Source organism: Anolis sagrei, chromosome 1 (genome assembly GCF_037176765.1).
Source record: "Anolis sagrei isolate rAnoSag1 chromosome 1, rAnoSag1.mat, whole genome shotgun sequence".
Taxonomy (NCBI): domain Eukaryota; kingdom Metazoa; phylum Chordata; class Lepidosauria; order Squamata; family Dactyloidae; genus Anolis; species Anolis sagrei.
In genome coordinates this window covers 113,177,154-113,197,509 of record NC_090021.1, presented here as the reverse complement: position 1 = coordinate 113,197,509, position 20,356 = coordinate 113,177,154, and the positions used below count along the sequence as shown (strand labels likewise).

Below are 20,356 nucleotides of genomic sequence, written 5' to 3'. Positions count from 1 at the left end.
GAAATGTATAATTCTGTAAAAACGGCTTAGATGCCATTAGGCTAGCCTGAGGCTATATTTTAATGTGTTCAAATCTTTCTGATTTTATTGGCATTTTGTAACTTTTGAATTACAAGGAACTGGCAGAATATGAGGAGCCCAGGTGCAATATTATGAATACTGGGAATCTTCTTCTGCCAGTGCAGATTGCCTTCAAGCACTGAGAGTGTAATTGGCTTACTATGTACATATTTTGCAGTTCTCAAAATCTGATTTAATGCTTTTTATTTTGAAACACTGTCATTGAAGACGGCCCTGCTGATTCCTCTATCACCAATGGAAGCACTGTCACTCCTGCGGCAATACTGAATGACGACTTGGATATATTTGGCCCAATGATTTCTAATCCATTGCCAGCCACATCTGCCCCTCCTTCCCAGGTAAGCATGAAATGCAAATTTAGCATGCCAACTTGTTTAGCAAAGTTAAGATGTTTACATTAGAGGTAAAAAGCATGCCCAGTGTTAAGTGGAAAAAGCACTTCAGTGGTCCTAGACTGTTTTGCCCTATGAGTTGGGAAGCACTTGACGAATGTTGCCACTCAACCTTTGTGTGAGCAATCTCTAGTGCAGTGGTTCCTAATCTGTGGTCCATGGACCACCAGTGGTCCACAAGAACGAAAGTATGGCCCATGGCTTCACCATTCCTACACCGTTGCAAATAGAGCGACTGGTCTCACGAAACCCGCTTATAGTGCCGAGGCTTATTAAATATGATTTTCTGTAGGTGAGCAGATGGTGACTACTGGATGTTCTGCAATTTTCACCACCAGAACTTTAGCAACACTGTAGAAACAAAGCACCAGCGCCCCTAGTTTTCACAACCAGAACGTTAGTTTTGTAAGTACTTTAGAACCATTTAGAACCATGGATTTCCCATGGCTAGTATAAACTTTGGAGCCCCTGGTGGTGCGGTGGGTTAAAGCGCTGAGCTGCTGAGCTTGTTGACCAAAAGGTCACAGGTTCGAATCTAGCGAGCATGGTGAGCTTCCGCTGTCATCCCCAGCTTCTGCCAACCTAGCAGTTTGAAAACATGCCAATGTGAGTCAATCAATAGGTACTGCTCTGGCAGGAAGGTAATGGCACTCTATGCAGTCATGCCGGCCACATGACCTTGGAGGTGTCTACGGACAACGCCGGCTCTTCGGCTTAGAAATGGAGATGAGCACCACACCCCAGAGTTGGACATGACTGGACTTCATGTAAGGGGAAAACATTAACCTTCATCTTAGTATAAACTTTTAGTTACCTTTTTGTCTTCGTGTGTTGTCCTCCTGTTCATTGACTGCTCTTTTATTGCTTATTCTTGTTGTGTTTGTTTACATGTGTGTCAGAGAGATGAGTTCTCCCTTGAAAGACTTAATTTTTTTGCAAACCAAACTTGCTCTGAAATACTTAAAAAAGAAACTTCCACCAGTTTTTGTCCCGTACTAGAAAGGAGTAACATACTTAAATGGTATGCACCATTCCCTTGTTGATGCAAAGATGACAAGCCAGCCAGGCAGCACACCTGGTACCTTCCAGAAACGCTGCACTGTATTTCCCATGGCCCTTAGACAACATGAGTCAAGTGTTGTTGCAAGCCTCTCATTTATTTTTAATTAGAACTGTTCCCATTTGGGTACAGCAGCACTTTCATAGGGCACAAGGTATATATTTCTCTTTCACCCACGCTCTTGGCACATGTACCAAAGTGGTGTTCCTTGACCCAAGCAGATGGGAATCTGGAGTGTAACAGGTGCCCTATTTCCAATGGCTGCTTGATGTATATATGGAGTAACTGTCTGTCAAACTGGGGCAGGGAAAGCCTGAGCCAAAGCAAGAGTTATTTCTTCAGTTACTCCAAATCACTTGTTTAACTCGGCACAAAGTCACAGAATAAGACATGCTTAATTAATAGAGATTATCAAGACCTAAAACTTAATTTTGCACTGAATTTGGGGCAGTATCCCCCTATTAAATAGATTATGAATGCATCCAGAGAGATTGCAACTGTATTTTGCTGTTAATAAATCAGAGTATTCAAGAGTGAATAGGGTTTTATTCCCATCTTGCCCTTCGTCTGTGTAATTCAGGGTATTGTATACGATTCCTCTTCCACCTCCCCATGTCTTCATAGCATATTCTGTGAAGTGAGTTAGCCTGAAGTACAACTTTTCCAAATAATACCTAGTCAATTTCAAGGCTGGGAGGGGATTTTGAACCTCAGTCTGTTTTGACATATTAACCAGTAAGTCTGCTGACTCCATGGTATTTCATAATGTTCCCCTTCATGCTCTGTCGGGTTTATGAAAAATGCTTGAATTTCTAGCTTCTGAGGCTACACTTCTTCCTGACAGAGACCGCTGAACCATTTGACTCACTGTCTTGTCCAGAGAGCTGTGCAGCTTTGTTCCTTCTAAGATGCCGTTTTCAAAATGGATTTGCAACTATTGAGAAGTGAAACACAAAATTCCAAGTCTTGCAAAACTCTAGAGATTCCTTTCATAAATTTTGTTCTAAATCTTAAACCTGAAAGTCATAGGAAAAACAAATTAGTTTGTTTCATGGTCCTATTTTTATTTTTGACTTACCCACAGGTCTCAGCAAAATCAGTATGTCCTGCACATATACATGAGATCAACTTAAACACAAGTTTATATTGTACTAGTAAAAGGTAAAGGTTTCCCCTTGACATATTAAGTCTAGTTGTGTCAGACTGGGGGTGGTGCTCATCATTTCTAGGTCAAAGAGCCACCATTGTCTGTAGACACCTCCAAGGTCATGTGGCCAGCAGGACTGCATGGAGTACCATTACCTTCCCTATTGATCTACTCACATTTGCATGTTTTCAAACGGCTACATTTGCAGAAGCTGGGGCTAACAGTGGGAGCTCACCCCATTTTCCAGATTCGAACCGCCAACCTTTTGGTCAACAAGTTCAGCAGCTCAGTAGTTTAACCTGCTGCGTCACCATATTCAAATATTGTACTATTTTACCTTATTCATTAATAAAAGATTGAGTGATCTCCTTTGGCTTTTATTTTCTAGAGTGCTTCCACCAACCCAGTAGCTTCCACTTTATCTGCTGCATCAGGAGATCTCAATCTGTTCACTGAACAAACAAAATCCGAAGAGTCAGCAAAGAAACTGCTCTCCAAGGACTCCATTTTGTCACTGTATGGTGCCGGGACTATGCCATCACAAAATGCTCCAGGTGCTTGCTTTTCAAATCTGTTTTCAAAGCAACTTGAGAGATATGGTTGCTCCTCACCCTGCTATATGAATTAATGGGGGGATGGGCTACTCTAAAATATCAAACCACAAGTCTAAAGAAAAACAGTTAAGTCTTGAAGTGTTTAAAAATGGCAGAAGGTTCACATCAGGTGTTTTGAAACAGAACATAGAAGCCAATTTGGAAGGAGGAATAATAGGGATGAAGTCCAGTTGGAACAACCAATCTTCCAGACCTGAGGCGTGCTATCAAAAGAAGTTCTGTGGGTGCCTTAAAAAGAGGCTCTTCTGTCTTAAAGTGGAAAGGGAACAAAGAAGAGGAAGGGGGGGGGGGCACAGAAATCATTTTTTTCCTATCTTCCTCAGGAAGAGATGAAAGATAATTAAAGCAAGAGATGCCATGACTTCTGTTGGGGCACCAGTGGCTACTATCTGCATTCTCTTTATAATAAATAGGCTTGGGCCCAAATCAGTTTGAACAAAAATGATTTGTAGTATTCAGTGAGCCTTTTTATATAATCATCAAAAACAGAATGGTGAGGAGGGAGCCAAAAAGCTCAGCAAAACAAATTGAGGGAGGATTTTATCCAGTTCCTGGATAGGAAAGGGTTAAATCTGCAGTATACCTGAGGCAGAGATCTGTTGTGTCCTTTGTCTTTTTGGAAAGTTTCCTAGGCTCCTCCTCCAGAGAGGGCCCTGCTGGGAACTCGCTTTCCCAGCAGCACTTGCATAGAGTGGGCATTGAAAACTCTCCTCTCGGAGCATGATGGGAGTTGAAGTTTCACTCTCTCTCTGTTTCTCAGCCAATAAAAAGCCTGGATGTGTCCATGCTCTGATTGGCTGAGAATGGACACAACCAACGAATACGATTCCCAGAACACTCTCTTGAGTTTTGTCTTATTTTTAAAAATGTTATGGTTAAAACTTAAAATAATTATAAAAAGATCAGCATATTGGTGAATTGTTTTGAAACTTGGCAGGCCTACAGTTATAAATGGGGTCTAAAACTGAGGTAGGTTTTGTGCAGGTAGGACTTAAAATGACTGAGCATTGAGCATTTAAATTTCCCATTGTAGCCAATGGGCTGAATCTTTGCCGAATGAAAACGGCAACACCCTTCCCCTTTTGAGTAACTTCCTGGTAAACAGAATGAAGGGTCAGCTGACAATGGACCCTGAAACAGGTTGCCTTTTGGGCAAATTGCACACCTCTAATAATAAATCTATCCCCATTTAATTTACAAGAGCATAGGGGTGTCACTAATGATTTTCCAGGCCAACCTCATTGTGCCTCATGTGGATTTTAAGATGGACATTCCACTCTATCAGTACTCTTTATGTGGATAAGTTTTTGACAGATACAACTGAAGTTTTATACACTACGCTTTAGAAAGGTGGAATGGCTTTGTATCAGTTCATTGATAGAATGAATTCTCCCCTCTCCTCCTTTTTATCCAATGCAGGTGTATTCATGGGACCACAGCCTTTGGCCTTTCCTGCGCAGCCAGCAGCACATTTCCAGGGGTTTCCCGCCATGGGAGTGCCTGTACCAGTCTCTGTACCTGCAGCTCCTGCGATGATGGGGAACATGATGGGACAGTCCGTGCCTGTCATGGGACAGAACGCAGGCATGATGGTGGGCGGCATGGGCATGCCTAATGGCTTTTCTGTCCCGACACAAACTGCTCCTCTGGGACTTCCTCAAAACGTTGGTGGGCCCCAAGGAACGATGGTGGGGCAGGTAGCTCCACCACAAAAATTTGGTATGCAGCAAACTCAACCAACTCAGTGGAATCTTTCTCAGGTGGGATATAATTTTAAATTGAAACTGAAAAATGAGATGAAATGTTAAAATATTCTTAGATAATGGAGAGTTATACACTAGAAGGGTAGTAAGCTAATGCATCCAGTTTTAAGTTTGTTTAGATAACACTAAGGGGTTCAAACAGTTATCTAAAAAGTATTGATAAGTCAGTTCAGAAGCTACATGTTTGCATGGCATCCTGTTAGTGAATTACAATTACATAAATCAGAGTTACTGGAACTCATATTTTTGGTGGTTGCAGAAATCAGATTTTTGTCCAGAATCCCTTCCAACTCGCTTTGTAAGTGACATAGTTTGTCCGTGGCCATGTTTTTGGATATGGGTTGTCCATCTGGATATGCTGCAAGGACATCATCTGCAGACCCCTGAGGGCCCTCAAAGGTCTCTGTAGGTGGGCAACAAACTATGTTTGACTAAAAGGGAAATAGCTGGATGAATCCTTGCCCATCTTTGCCAGCTCTGCTTTCAAGTTTGGGCTGCTTAGTGCTTAAAAGATGTGAGTTTCTAAGGATCAGCATAGGGAGTTGTAGCTATAGAGATGGAGCTATGTAACTTACTCCCAATGAAGGATCTCTACTGCTATTTTTTGAAAACAATTTGTTTATGTATCTATACTTGGTTACAATTGAAATTTATCTACCCGTATTTCATCACATAGTAGTCACCATAGAATAATAGCCACACCTCCATTTTTGGGATGGCAAAGGTGTTTTTGTATTCCTTGCATAATAGTCACAGAACCATTTGAGCCTGGAGCCCAGGTTTCAGCGGTGGGCAGGGGAACTTTTGCACAATTAAAACTTGTGCACCAGTTATGCCTGTACCTTTGGAAGTCAGACTTGGCCACGGTGGTCCATGCTCTTGTTACATCTTGTATTGACTACTGTAGTGTGCTCTATGTGGGGTTGCCTTTGAAGACGGCTCGGAAGCTTCAATTAGTCCAACAGATAGCAGCCAGATTTCTAACTGGTGCAGCGTACATCCCTCCTGTTGCATCAGCTTCACTAGCTACCAGTTTAATAAGTTATACGGATTCCGACACAGTCTGAATAAGGATTGTGAGCAAGGATGCTGGATGAACTGAATTATGCACTTTATATGTTTTTAATCTGCTTATTGTTCTATGTATTTTATTTGCTTAACTCTTTTAATAGTTTTAGTTAATGGGGTTTATTTTATTGTTGTCTTTAAGTGGAATTGAATTTTGCTGGAGTTGTAAGCTACCTTGAGTCCCCTGCGGGGTATAAATGAAGCAATTTTTTTTCATGCCAGGAGCGATTTGAGAAACTGTAAGTTGCTTCTGGTGTGAGAGAATTGGCCATCTGCAAGGACATTGCCCAGGGGACACCAGGATGTTTAGATGTTTTACCATCCTTGTGGGAGGCTTCTCTCATGTCCCCGCATGGGGAGCTGGAGCCGACAGAGGGAGCTCATTTGCACTCTCCCTGGATTTGAACCTGTCCGTCTTCGGTCCTGCCAGCACAAGGGTTTAACCCATTAAGCAAGGGCTTAATACATTTGGAGCTGGTTGCTGCTCCCTTCCTTCCTCCCTGAAAGCAAGGCAGTTAAAAAACTATAAAATGGAGGTTTCGAGCTTCCCGGAGCTTCCTTCAGATCTCCCCCCTCCCTTTTTTTTTTTAATCTCCAAAGAGCTCAATTTCAAATTTTGTAAACTGCCTTGCTTTTGGAGAAAGAATAAGGAAGGGAAAGTCTTCCTTCCTCCATTCTCTGAGGCAAAGCTGCCAAAAAAACCCAAACAGAAACAGAGCTGTTTGAGGCTGGATCATTCTTCTTCCTGTCTCGGAAGTAAGAGGGTTGATTTTATTTTTTTAATAACAGAATCTGTAGAATCAAAGGCAGATTTTTTCCCCATCAGTTGAAAAAAGGGATAAAAAGTGCAACTATTATGAAGTGAAATATTTTGTTAAAATGGAAAGATATCTATTTCTGGGATTGTATAGTGAAATGTAGTGAGAAAAGGTGGGTGTTTCTTTTTGAACTTTAGTATGAGATTTGAATAACCATGTACTAATTGAAACTGTGTACGTTTCACAGATGAATCAGCAAATGGCTGGAATGAATCTGAGTAGTTCTGGCAACATGATGGGCTTTGTCCAGCCCCCAAACACTGTGGCCGGATGGACTGGAGGTTCCTCAGGCCAGACTCTCAGCACACAACTCTGGAAATGAAAACAGCACTAGAGCTTTCATCAAGACCTGACATTCCATACTCAGAACGCATCTAGTTTTCCTGGTCTGTCCATGTACATTTTCCCTTGTTCCTATTAAGAAGTTATCTTAACTGACCGTGTTGTGGTCTGTATTGACTTTAAACAATTTTGATGTAGTGAAAAGGAGGTTGAAAACACCCATCATGGGCAGCTTTCTTCGTTCCAAGGTGCATTTGATCTCGCGAAGCATATCTTGCAGAAGAGCTGTTCGACCAACCACATACTCAAATTATTTTTTATCAGTTATAGATCCAATGTTTCCATGTAAGGGAAAATAGATATCATGATAGTCCTATCTCTAATATGTAAACGCCACCCTGCAAATTACCCAGTAATTCTGTAGAAGGTACTGTATGAACAAATGTTAATCATATAAATAAGAGTGTATATGTATCACTGGAGAATGTTTTTTTTCCCTTGTGTAACAATGATTTTTGTTTCCTTATTCACTTCACTGTGATCTTACGATGATGTGCTGAACAGAGGAAAGTAAGTGGTGGGTGAACATGATATAAACCTGGATGTCACTGTGACTCCATCTGTTTCTTTTACCACAGCAGTTAATTATTTGGTTTCCGGTGTCAAAATACACAATTTGGCTACAACAGTGTGTACAGCAGGCTAATCTCAAGTATGTTACACAGCATACAGACAGGGTAACTTGCGCCACTGAATAATTTTAATTTTGTCTTTCCAGCTGTATCCAGGTTTATGCCAGTAATTGTGTTTACATTTTATGGTGCCTCGTACTGATGAGCTGTTGCTTCCCTATATTAAATAAATCCATACATATTCTATGATTATTTCATTCTATAAGGTCTTTTGACTACTGTTCTTAAAAACAAAACCCTTTAATTAAAGAACAAATAAATGCTGAACATCCATTATCTGAAAGCCGCCATTCTAAATGATAATTTATGTTTTTTAAATCAGCATTTTCAAGTGTTCAATTGCAATGCAATAAAAAAAACTAAATGGTTAAAATACTAAAACAGGTTGGATAAACACATGCAAAACAAGAGGAGACCAAAGTACATACATCTCGAGACATTTGACAGAAGTCTCATTAGACCAGTAAAGGATGTTGCTGAATAGCAAACTGTACAGTCTGAAGATGTAACCGTCTGGGAGGCATAACGGATTGCATTTGTTCGTTTTGGGTATATCCCATTTTATGTTTATGTGTCATACTTCAATTTTCACACTGTCCGCATGATACTTTGGCTCATTAGCTAGATTGACCTTTTCTGTTCGAGTGTGCCATACAAGAACCTGGGGGGAAAAATGGAAGAAGAAAACCCTTAGTTCTGCATCATCATCAAAAGGGAAGTCTCTGTAGGTAATAGTGGAATGATTACCTTTGTGCAATTGTTGGCTTTGGGCTCCAGTTCTTCCATTGTGGTGATTTGCCTCAGAAAATCAGATTCCTGCATCCCAGGCTGTGACCCGTGGCGTCTGAATACCGCTTTAGGGTTGGACAAAATCACCTGAAGGTTTACAGCGAAGCCTTTCAAAATCAAACGGGATGTAATTAAAACCAAAATTTTATACATTGCATACATTTTCCATTTATCTTGAAAAAACTTCCTCTTTTTTCCTTTCCTTTTGTGCTATCAACATGTATTTAGGGCTTTTTCAACAAAGTAAAGCTTACATTATTATCATGCAATCAGATAATAGTATTCAAGTGGGTGCTACACTTACTACTTCATCATACTAGAGGATGAGCCCACCTTAAATCCAGTTTCTGCCTCCTGCAGAATTCTGGGGTTTGTAGTTTCGTGAGGCTGCTAAAGGCTCCTCCCTAAACTACAAACCCCAGAATTCTGCAGGAGGCAGAAACTGGATTTGAAGTGGATTCGTTCTCTAGTGTGATGAGGTCCTTAGTGTATGCAATCTATCATATTACAAATCAATTATGTCTTGTCCTAAAAATTACTAGCCATTATCCATATCTGTTTAACCCATTCTACATTTCATTAATAATATAAATAGTGACATTTAAGTTAAGTGGTTGAGACCTCTGTAAGATGAACATGCCTTGTGGGAAAAGGTGAATGCTGAAAAGAATAGACTATTTTACCTTTCCCAGCCACCACTTCTGCAATTAATTGGGAATTCAAGTTTGAAGTGAATGTAATTGTTAACTAGAGGAGAAAAAATAAACCTGATAATTAATTCAAATGCCAACTAGTTTGTTTTGTATAGTGTAAATAGCAAGCTATACCCCCACAAAACCCATACCCTTTCATATGATATTAAAAAGAAAAGTTCCTAACAAAAGTGCAGGCACAAGTTCTTATAAAGCATACTAGAAGTAGTAGTCCATGGACTTTTGTTGGTCCGTGAGCCTGACAGAAAGAAACAATTGTAGCTACTGGGCATGAATATGGTGCTTGTCATTAGCACATGAGGGGGAAAATATCGGTCTTCCACATCAACAACTTATGAAAACACTACACTAGTTTACCTGTGGGCATCTTGGATGAGCAGCTTGTCAACCCATTTGATCTGATGGGGAGGAATATGTAAGTAATACTCAGAGTATGTTCCATAGTGAAGGAGGAACCTACTTTTCTTTTATCTCTGCTCAGCATATAATTTGCATATCTCCCTCAGGGATTCTCTCTTCCTAGTTTTGGAAAGGGGGGATTCCCCCTCCCCCTTTTTTTTTCAACTTTTACTTTTTCTTCTCTCATGGAACAGTCTCTGAAAAGGTCCCCCAACCTTTACTCTGACCAGTTTCTTCCCTCTTTCTTCAGAGGTTTTATTCTGCCACAGGGCTATTTGACTTCACATATACAGTGCCCTATAAAAAAAAAGAGAGCAAAGGGATGATGCATGGTTCCCCCCTGCCTTTTGCTCAGCCTAGGGCCTTAGGGTACAAACATCAGGCTAACAATGGGAGGCTCTTCAGAGTGCCAGCAGCTCTGAAAGGAGCAGCACAGGCCTTACAAAGAGATGGTCACTGGTCTGTTTGGGTTTTAGGACATGGAGGTGAGCTGGATTTCTCAATGTTTGGGCCACGGAGTGTCGCAGGGCCCTTAAGAGATATACGGTGCTGGAAGAGAGGCACAGCTTCTTACTCCAAATGGGGCAAAGAAACCACCAGGGGAACATTTTTGAGAGCATCTGACATAACAAAGTCATGGTCATCCTTATCACCCTGAGTCAAGAATAAAGGTCCTCTCCAGGGAAGGAGCAATCTTGGGCAGATATCAGGCCCCTTTTCCTACCACTCTCAGAAGGAGAGAGATTACTGGAGGATGGGACTTCTTCCTGGAGCCTGTTTCATTAAGGAAGATTATGTGTTTCTCCAGGAATCCTATGTTGGTGAACACTGTCTACCTTGTCACCAAATCCTGAGAGAGATGTCCTAGTTGGATGCAATGTAGCCAATCCACTCTATTTGGTACAGAAAGCATCAACGGCTGAGTCTTTCAACATCTTCGCTTTCTGACCTTTTACAGTTCACAACATTCCCACAAAACTATAGAATTATAATGGAACCTCTTCAGTACGTATCAGTCAGTCTGATGACTCTTCCTTTGATTCATCATGAAGTGGCTGTCTCTAAGTAGATCAACTGGCGCTTAACTGTACCAAGCTCCACTCCAGTTTCTAATCAAGATTCCAAGGTGTTCCAGGACTTTATTGCTGTCTTGGTAGACCCCTTCATCCCACAAAAACAAGGTATCTATTTCCAGAACCGCTTCCCTGTAGAAAGCATCTATTTGACACCACTAGACCAGGAAGAGCCTTTTTCCAAATCTGGGGAGTCTTTGGCATCAACAGCTTTGCTTACTGATTATAATTTGAACATACATGCATACAGTTGTAAAAATTGCTTCATGAGTCTGTGGACTTCTAGGCTGTCTTTCCAGTGGACAACCCCACAATTTCACTGGTTGCACACATTGTGAACAACATTGCATCCCTATCTTGACCTTCACGAAGGTAACATTTCCTTGAGAATTCAAAGATAATTTAGCAAAGTCTTCTACCTATGCCTGTATTTATAAAAATTAGTCAATATTCTTGGGAGACTGAAAACTCAGGAGTTCAGAAAGCTTCTTCTAGTCTTAAAGATAAGACCAGAAGACTTTTCAGCCCTTTATTCGTAACTTTTGATTTTGACAGCAGGATAAAAGAGCAAAATGTTTTCAGCGTTCGAAAAGGGTGACATTGGCCTGTCAATCAAGAAATGGGGTCAAAGATATAATCTAACTGATCATATATTTCTTCAACTAATGATTTTTGAGGCACTCAAAATATAAAGCTAAAAATCTGCAAATCTTCACAGTATAAGTTCAAGGCAAAACTACTTTAAAGCTCTTCCATCCTGCATTTCAATTTTCCGACCAAATACCTTCCCAGGAGAAATCCTCAGATGTTTACTAAATTATGCTAGTATTGAAGGCAGAGAGTATTCCCAAGGCAATAGAGGAACGACAGCTCTGGAAATCCCCAGGGGAGAGAGATCTATCATGGGTCATGTGTTCAAGACACTGAGGAGAAAAATATTTTAAAATCCTCGGTATTAGAGCTGTACAGATATTTTGCTTCCCTACACCAGAAATCCTACAGATAATTCAGAAATACTTATGGAAGTTATTGCTGTTAACACATGTCTCCCTGTTATCTCACTGCTGTTTACAGGGAACACATACTGACCTATATACATTTTACTTAACCACTCCACATGGCACATGGATGAACTGGCAAAGTAATAGTCACTATCCTAAAGTTCTTTCAGTGGATTTCACACACGGACCAAAAAAGGATGTGAGATTCACATTAATTATAAGAGGATTTTACGTCTTTAATGCAACCACCTGATACTCTGGAAAACTACAGTCTTGTTTTTCATTCTGATTAGTTGCAAAATTTACTGGAGTGAATTTTAGAGATGGTAAGCACTTCCAAATTTGCTTTTTTTTATTTGTGTGTGTCAGCAGCAACTTGAGAAACTGCAAGTCACCTCTGGTGTGAGAGAATTGGCCGTTTGCAAGGTCATTGCCCAGGGACACCTGGATGTTTTACCATCCTGTGGGAGGCTTCTCTCATGTCCCTGCATGGGAAGCTGGAGCTGAAAGATGGGAGCTCACCCTGCTCCCCAGATTCGAACCGCAAACCTTTCAGTCAGCTGTCCTGCTGGCACAAGGGTTTAACCCAGGGGTCCTCAAACATTTTAAACAGAGGGCCAGGTCACAGTCCCTCAAACTGTTGGAGGGCCGGATTATAATGTGAAAAAAACATGAATGAATTCCTATGTACACTGCACATATTTTATTTGTAGCACAAAAAACACTTAAAAACAATACAATAATTAAAATGAAGAAAATTTCAACAAATATAAAATTATTGGTATTTCAATGGGAGGTGTGGGCCTACTTTTGGCTGATGAGATAGGATTGTTGTTGTTGTTGTGTGCTTTCAAGTTGTTTCAGATTTAGGTTGACCCTGAGCGAGGGCCAGGTAAATGACCTTGGAGGGCCATATCCGGGCCCTGGGCCTTAGTTTGAGGACCCCTGGTTTAACCCATTGTACTACCAGGGGCTCAACTGGTTAAATCCTTCCGAAGTTATAGGTAAAGGTTGTCCCCTGACATTACGTCCAGTCGTGCTTAGAGGTTGGTGCTTTTCTCCATTTCTAAGCTGAAGAGCCAGCGTTGTCTGTAGACACCTCCAAAGTCATGACTGCATGGAGCGCCATTACCTTCCCGACAGCGCGGTACTTATTGATCTACTCACATTTGCATGTTTTCGAACTGATAGGTTAACAGAAGCTGGGGCTGACAGAAGAAGCCCATGCCGCTCCCTGGATTCGAACCTGCGACCTTTTGGTCAACAAGCTCAGCGGTTTAACCCACTGTGCCACTAGGGGCCCAAAGTTATATGGGGTCTTTATTCACTACACAAGATTTCATTCTTTTCTTCAGTTGCTATTCAAAATGATAACTTTGCCACAGAGTCCTGGTCTTGGTTTCAGAAAACATGGCCTACGGTCAAGAGATGATGAAGAATGTTTTGCAAGGTTTCAGTGGACAAGACACAGGTCATCATGCAAGTTCTGAACTAGTCAAGGAAATCCTGATACTGGGATCCATAGACACCATCTAGCACTCAACCAGAAAGCAGGTATACATCCAAACTGGCTTCATCTCCATTGATGATGACTGAACATTGAAACTGTAGTGCAAAATCTGTGACAGTAAAGTTGTATGTAACATCATGGCTTCTTGCAGGGTTTCTGTTAACAAAATCTCATAAACTGTATGGACAGAAGATAAAGTAAGGGATGGATGTACTGCAGCTGGATATTAAAAGCACATTTGTTTTCCTCAAAGCCATGCTGAAACAGTTCTGTATCCCTAAACCTCTGTCAAGATAATTGTACATTTCCCTACTGACCTTCCAAGGAGTCCAGGCTCTGTTTGGCTACTCACTGCAACATCCTATTCTTCCTGAGAGTACAGTAGAGTCTTGCTTATCCAACCTTCACTCATCCAACGTCCTGTATTATGCAACACAGTCTGTCTCCCGCCCGGATCCACAGCTGATTCAATACATTGCAATGCTTTGGTGCTAAATTCGTAAATATAGTATTGTTACTATAAAACATAATGTTACCATGTATTGAACTGCTTTTTCTGTCCATTTGTTGTAAAACATAATGTTTTGCTGCCTAATTTGTAAAATCATAACGTAATCTGATGTTTAATACATTTTTCCTTAATCCCTCATTATCCAACATTTTCGCTTACACAACGTTCTACCAGCCTGTTTATGTTGGATAAGCGAGACTCTACTGTACTTTTAAAATTACCTCCTTATCCAACACCTCATTTCAAACATAATCCTAATGGTCCTGACCGTTCCTTTTCTGAGACTATACGGTTCTTCTCAATTCCTTTCTAGGAAGTATTTTTAGTGCTTTCCCTCAATGTAACGTATTTAAATTAGGAATACATCTACACTAGAATTAACAAGGTTTGACATTACTTTGACTAGGCATTGTAGTGTTACTATAAATCCCAGAATCCCACCACATTGAGCCATGGCAGTTAAAGTGGAGTCAGACTGAACTCATTCTACAGTGTAGATGCACCTCAGGGAATATTACTGCAGCGATGTGCTTTTTGCAGACAGACTCATCAGTGCTGCATCTGCACTTCACTGAAGTGTCTATGTGTCACCGGGTGCAATAGCAGATACGAAGTCTTTTTTGTTCTCATTCAGGCAGCTTACTGAGAAGGAATGACATGAACTACATGACAGGTTTGCTATCAAAATTTATTGCAAGCACACACAAAACGTATTGCAAGCTTTCCGGTCTCTTATTAACTTGCATCCTTTTCTTTTCATTTTCACAGCATAGCCCAGAATGTCTTCCAGGTGATCGCAATGATCAATGCCTGCATCTCACGGATTTAAAGAGCTTTTGCTTCCACTATGCCTGAGGGTCCTGCCATCTCTATCTCCTTCAGCACCAGCAGTTATTTGCAGCAATGCCACATAAAAATCAGTGCCATCCTTCATGAGCTGTGATGAATTCGCAAAGTTTTGCCTTGGTCAAGGACTGCTTCAGAAGATAGTTGAGCACATTTTGCTCAAGAGATGTTAGCAAGCAGCAAGGGTCATGCCCTTTGTCCAAATGTCTACTGCATATCCTATCCCAAGATATTCTCCTCTATTGCAGGAAAAATGAACATTGAGGCTTACTGAGAATTTTTTTTTTTTGTAGTGGTTGACGATGATGTTATTTCTCCTTGATGATTGAGGTCCAGCAGTTAATGGCTATCAAACAGAGCATATCTGTAAACTAATGCTGGTGATACATTTTGGTAGTTTTCAGTATTTTTTGAAGCAAGTTATAAATAAATAAAACTTTATTTATATACCCCTCTATCTCGCCTAGAGGACTCAGGGTGGTTTCCATGTAACAAAACACCAAAACATACAGAGTATGCAAAACATAAGCATAAAATTATCACAACAACACATATACATTAAAAACCAATCTTACCCTATTCTTTCATGCAAAATTATTGTTCGGGCCAGGATTTCAGAATGGATCTAGGCAAATCCAAGGCCAGTGCAGGGAAGACATGAGGGGGACAGGGGAATGGGTAAAGTGCAACAACCGGTCCCAACAATAGTAATACTGGGGCCTGTGGCTGCTCAATTCCAGGGCCTATTGGGAAACACCCAAGCCTTCAAGCTCTTACGAAAAGAGGAGAGGGATGGGGCCTGTCTTATTTCCCTTGGGAAGGTGTTCCAGAGGTGGGGGGCCACCACCAAAAAGGCCCTCTCTCTCATCCTCACCAATCATGCTTGTGACAGTGGTGGGAGCTAGAGAAGGTCCTCCCTGGTATATCTTAAGAGTTCGCGCACCTCCTGCCTCCGTGGCCGTAATCAAGCCCAACACCTTCCAATATGCTTAAAGATGGGGAAAGCTGATATATATCTCTTATCTATGTATAATTGTTTGTCTAGTTGTGTATAAAATGGCATTGAATGTTTGTTACGTATGTATGTCCTGCAATTCACCCTGAGTCCCCTTCAGGGTGAGAAGGGCAGAATATAAATACTGTAAATAAATAAATACTACTTGATCATGGAATCATAGAATCATTGAGTTGGAAGAGACCTCGTGGGCCATCCAGCCCAACCCCCTGCCAAGAAGAAGGAAAATCGCATTAAAAATACTTTAAAAACTTTTGTATGTCATACTGTTTTAACCTATCTCTCTTAATCTATGTGTGATGCTGCTTCAAATCCAATTTGGGAGAAAAGCAGGTTATAAATTAAAAAAACAAAATAAAATTGACCCCGAAGTAGCTGTAGACACATCTGGCTGGTCTTTTATTAAACTGCAATGCTGAAGAAACATATTTATAGCTGCCTGATGATCAGGCTTCACAACAGAGACTCTGGGGTACTATTGTATTTTTCATTTTCCAAAATAAAATAAGTTGCAGTGCACATTTTTTTTCTAATCTTAAAAAAAGCAAACATGTAATTCAAGTAAAACCTCAACTCTCTCTACAACTCTAGAGTCCTGCACTTTCTAATCTTGGTGAGGAAAAATAAATCACTTTAGCATGGAGCAAAGATATTTGGTAAGATACTGCCAGAAAGAAAGATCAAGCAAGCTACCTCAATGTCTCCACATTTGTCCCATATTTATTTCCAGACATTTTCTTAAATAATGAAAAGATTCAGCATTAATATGATAAAGCATAGGGTATATATACTGTTCCTATTAAGAACCAATCAACAGATAGCATAGTTAATCACCTTCAGTAAGGGAAAATGTCTTAATTATGTAAAACAGAACTAAACAAAAGCAAAAGTTGAGTTTTACCATATATGGTGTACGTCTCTCCTTATGCTGGCATTAAATTATAGATGCCAACTGACATTAGGAAAGACGTGTTTGTGGCAGATCAGGAGATGGAAAATGAGAAGAAAAGGGAATAGTTCATTGCTACAAAGAAGAGTGGAGCATTGAAAAGAAAAAGGACAACCTAACGCAAGAGCCAATATTTCTCAGTGCCCCCCCCCCATTAATGTGACAATTGTCAAGGTACTGCAGTGGCACAGCAGGTTAAACCACTGAGCTGCTGAACTTGCTGATCAAAAGGTCAGCAGTTCAAATCCGGGGAGCAGGGTAAGCTCCCACTGTTAGCCTCAGCTTCTGCCAACCTAGCAGTTCGAAAACATGCAAATGTGAGTAGATCAGTAGGTACTGCAGTAGGGACACCCGGATGTGTTACCATCCTGTGAGAGGCTTCTCTCATGTCCCTGCATGGGAAGCTGGGGCTGACAGAGGAAGCTCAACCCTCTCTCACCAGATTTGAACTGTTGCCCTGTTGGTCAGCAGCCCTGCTGGCACAAAGGTTTAACCCACTGCACCACCAGGGACACCTTATAATAGTGGTTAAGACTGCTCTTGATACCACTGAGTCCAAGGAGTTGCAATGGGTCAGGTGCTCCCCTAGTACACGTCTTGGCCATCCTTGTGCCCTACAGCTAACAGAGTCTGTTATATGTTCAAGCCATGAAAAAGTCTAAAAAAGGGCAGAACTGCTCATGAAACATGCAATGTAGTAAAATTGATGGTTCCTACTGTGGCAAATGGAGAATGGCATGCTATATATATTAGGATACTATAGCTTTCTTGGCATTTATTTTGCTCTCTGTGCTATTGCAGTAGAAGAGTTTATACAAGTACAATTCTTCAGAGCAACATTATTAGAAAACTGGAGGGCGAGATTCATATTCAAAACAAGTATGTGTGCATTTGGGGTTGCAGTTAAGTTTAGAATGCCACTGGAACCAGATTTCTTGGCTCTCTGGAGGGTGAAAACACTAAATTCTAGTCTAATTATACAGTCCTCCTAGAGAAAATGTGATTACCATTTTCCATCAAATCCAAGCCAAACTTCACAGCTAGTTCTCCCACTGCTATTATGCTGCAATGAACATAAAATATGAAGGTGGGTGGGGTTTTTTTTGTGTGTGTGTCAGGAGTGATTTGAGAAACTGCAAGTGGCTTCTGGTGTGAACGAATTGGCCATCTCCAAGGATGTTGCCCAGGGGATACCCGGATGTTTTACCATCTTGTGGGAGGGGCCTCTCTCATGTCCCCACATAAGAAGCTGGAACTGACAGACGAGAGCGCACCCCATTCTCCAGATTTAACTTGCTGAACTTTCGGTTGGCAATCCAGCCAGCGCAAGGGGGCTCCATGGTGGGTGGGCTAAAAAAGGAGACAGCGTGGATTCAAAAAAACCCACAAATGTAATGTATCATCTGTATCATATATAGTCTTTGTTGTCGTGCATGGGTTTGAGTCATGTTTTCAGAAGGCATTTCTTTACTATGCTTTTCATTAGTGAGAGGTGGTACTCTAAATGAGCACATCCAATTTACCGAGCCCTTTATCCTATGCAACATTCTTTCAAGGCAAAGGAGAACAGGAAGATGGCCAACAAGAGCCTCTCAGTTATGTGCTTTAGCGAAAGTGTGGTGCCAATATGAAAGTCCCTACCACATATCAGGACTCCTCCTGAGTGCCTCTTTCAATGCTAAAACATAAACAAGAAGCAGGAAAAGTCATGTGACAGTTACACCCGCTTCCTTAGCTCTTTCTACCACCTTCAATTCATCACTGTTTTGGAATAAATACATTTTCCAAAGAGCCACATTGTTATGTCCATTGGGATATCAGAGCAACAGGTGAAGGAGATCTTCAAAGTCCTTAACTAGTCAAAAAATAGGTTTTTGTATCAGGTGATCTACTGGAGGCACAAGGGATATTAACTCTTGCCTCCATACAAGGGATGAGGCTTAAAGTTTTATAGAAAAACTTACAGGGCTTTTAATTCTAAAGGAACTTCAAGGATACTAGCTGGAAATAGGCCAATGTCAACTGCACAGCACATCAGAAGCAGAAGACAGATGCACGAATTCACATCAATTTAAGATGAGCAAGTGATCAGTTAACTACAGAGACAAGTCTTTTGTCTTCAGATGGCCTTTGACTGTGATCACTGAATTACTATGCTTCCCTCTGGCTCTGAGTAACCACTATGGACCAAATTCAGAGTGACGTATCAATGAACAACTCTGGATTTAAATGCTGCACCATCTTTTAGAGTTAAAATGTCCCTTGTCCTCATGATTGTATGTGACACTTGACTTAGATCAACTAACTTGGGCTGGGAAGTACACATTTTGGAACTGTCCATAAAGACTGCACATATTTGGTGTGTCTTCAAAGGATGCTACATAAACAAAAAACAACTCAAGTACAATACAAAACAGGCTTTTAAATCAAGGTTCCTTTTAGACTATTACAATGTGAGCTGCATCTGGTCATTTAGTGGGAATCCAGAACAAGAAATTGTAACATTCAATAAATCTCTGTGAGGTTGCATGTGAAGACTATTCAGAAACTTCAATTGGTCCAATGGCAGCCAGATTACTCACTGGAGCGGGGTACAGGGAGCTTACAACCCCCTTGTTACGCCAGCTCCGTTGGCTGTCAGTCTGCCACTGAGCACAATTTAAAGTCTCTGGCTTTAGCCTATAAAGCCCTAAACCAGTGGTTCTCAACCTGGGGCCCCCAGATGTTTTTGGACTTCAACTCCCAGAAATCCTAACAGCTGGTAAACTGGCTGGGATTTCTGGGAGTTGTAGGCCAAAAATATCTGGGGACCCCAGGTTGAGAACCACTGCCCTAAACGGTTCTGGCCCAGCTTACCTGTCCAAACATTTCTCCCTTTATGAACCATCTCAGAGATTAAGATAATCTGAGGAGTCCCTGCTCTCAGTTCCACCTCCCTTGCAAGTGCGATTGGTGGGCACGAGAGTCAGGGTCTTCTCAGTGATGGCTCCTCGGCTATGGAACTCCCTCCCCAACAAAATTAAATCAGCATCCTTCTGCCTGGCTTTCGGAAGAAAAGTAAAAACTTGGCTATGAGACCTTTGGGAAGGTAGCACTACAAGGAATGATCAGGGATTATGTGTAATAGATTTGATATTTTTAACAGATTGGACTGCAATTGTGGGATTGTGGGATTTTAATGTTTATATTGATATGCTTTTAATCCCATGTTTTAATGTTAGATGATGTTGTGTTTTATGATTTAATTGATAATTGTATGTTATTATTGTTACGTTAGGTTTATGTATGTGAGATATTAAATTTTGCCATAATTATGTTGGAAAACACTTTGAATCTCCCGCTGGGGGAAGAAAAACGGTATACAAGTGAAGAAAATAATAATAATAATAATAATAATAATTATTATTATTATTATTATCTATGGTGCAGAGCTTTTGCTGCATGCATATTAATATGCATATTATGGGACTCCACAACAAATCTCAATGTCCCATCATTGCATAAAGAATTAAAAATCTCTACGGATGACTGTTTCTTATAACAAACTAAACTTACTGTATACAGAATCTCTACAAGGGGTATTTTGTGTGTTGACTTTCAGCGTACTAGGATACTGAATCCTAACTTAATGAG

The 20,356-nt window shown here is 40.8% G+C and overlaps 2 protein-coding genes across 4 annotated transcripts in view; one reads left to right on the top strand and one right to left on the bottom strand.

Moving 5' to 3' along the window:
- Positions 1-8,103, top strand: part of SMAP1 (small ArfGAP 1) — an 89,706-nt gene extending 81,603 nt beyond the window's left edge. For all 3 annotated transcript variants that reach the window (XM_067467943.1, XM_060752843.2, XM_060752844.2), the window contains 4 exons: positions 289-419; positions 3,069-3,234; positions 4,714-5,054; positions 7,131-8,103. In XM_067467943.1, the coding sequence (XP_067324044.1) occupies positions 289-419; positions 3,069-3,234; positions 4,714-5,054; positions 7,131-7,265 (773 nt within the window). In that variant the 3' untranslated portion in view covers positions 7,266-8,103. The remainder of the gene's footprint in view (positions 1-288; positions 420-3,068; positions 3,235-4,713; positions 5,055-7,130) is intronic.
- The window catches only part of B3GAT2 (beta-1,3-glucuronyltransferase 2), a 48,087-nt gene continuing 35,698 nt past the window's right edge, over positions 7,968-20,356 (bottom strand). The window contains exons 3-4 of the mRNA XM_060772599.2: positions 8,665-8,813; positions 7,968-8,578 (exon numbers count right to left, since the gene is read on the bottom strand). Coding sequence (XP_060628582.2) covers positions 8,492-8,578; positions 8,665-8,813 — 236 coding nt within the window. The 3' untranslated portion in view covers positions 7,968-8,491. The remainder of the gene's footprint in view (positions 8,579-8,664; positions 8,814-20,356) is intronic.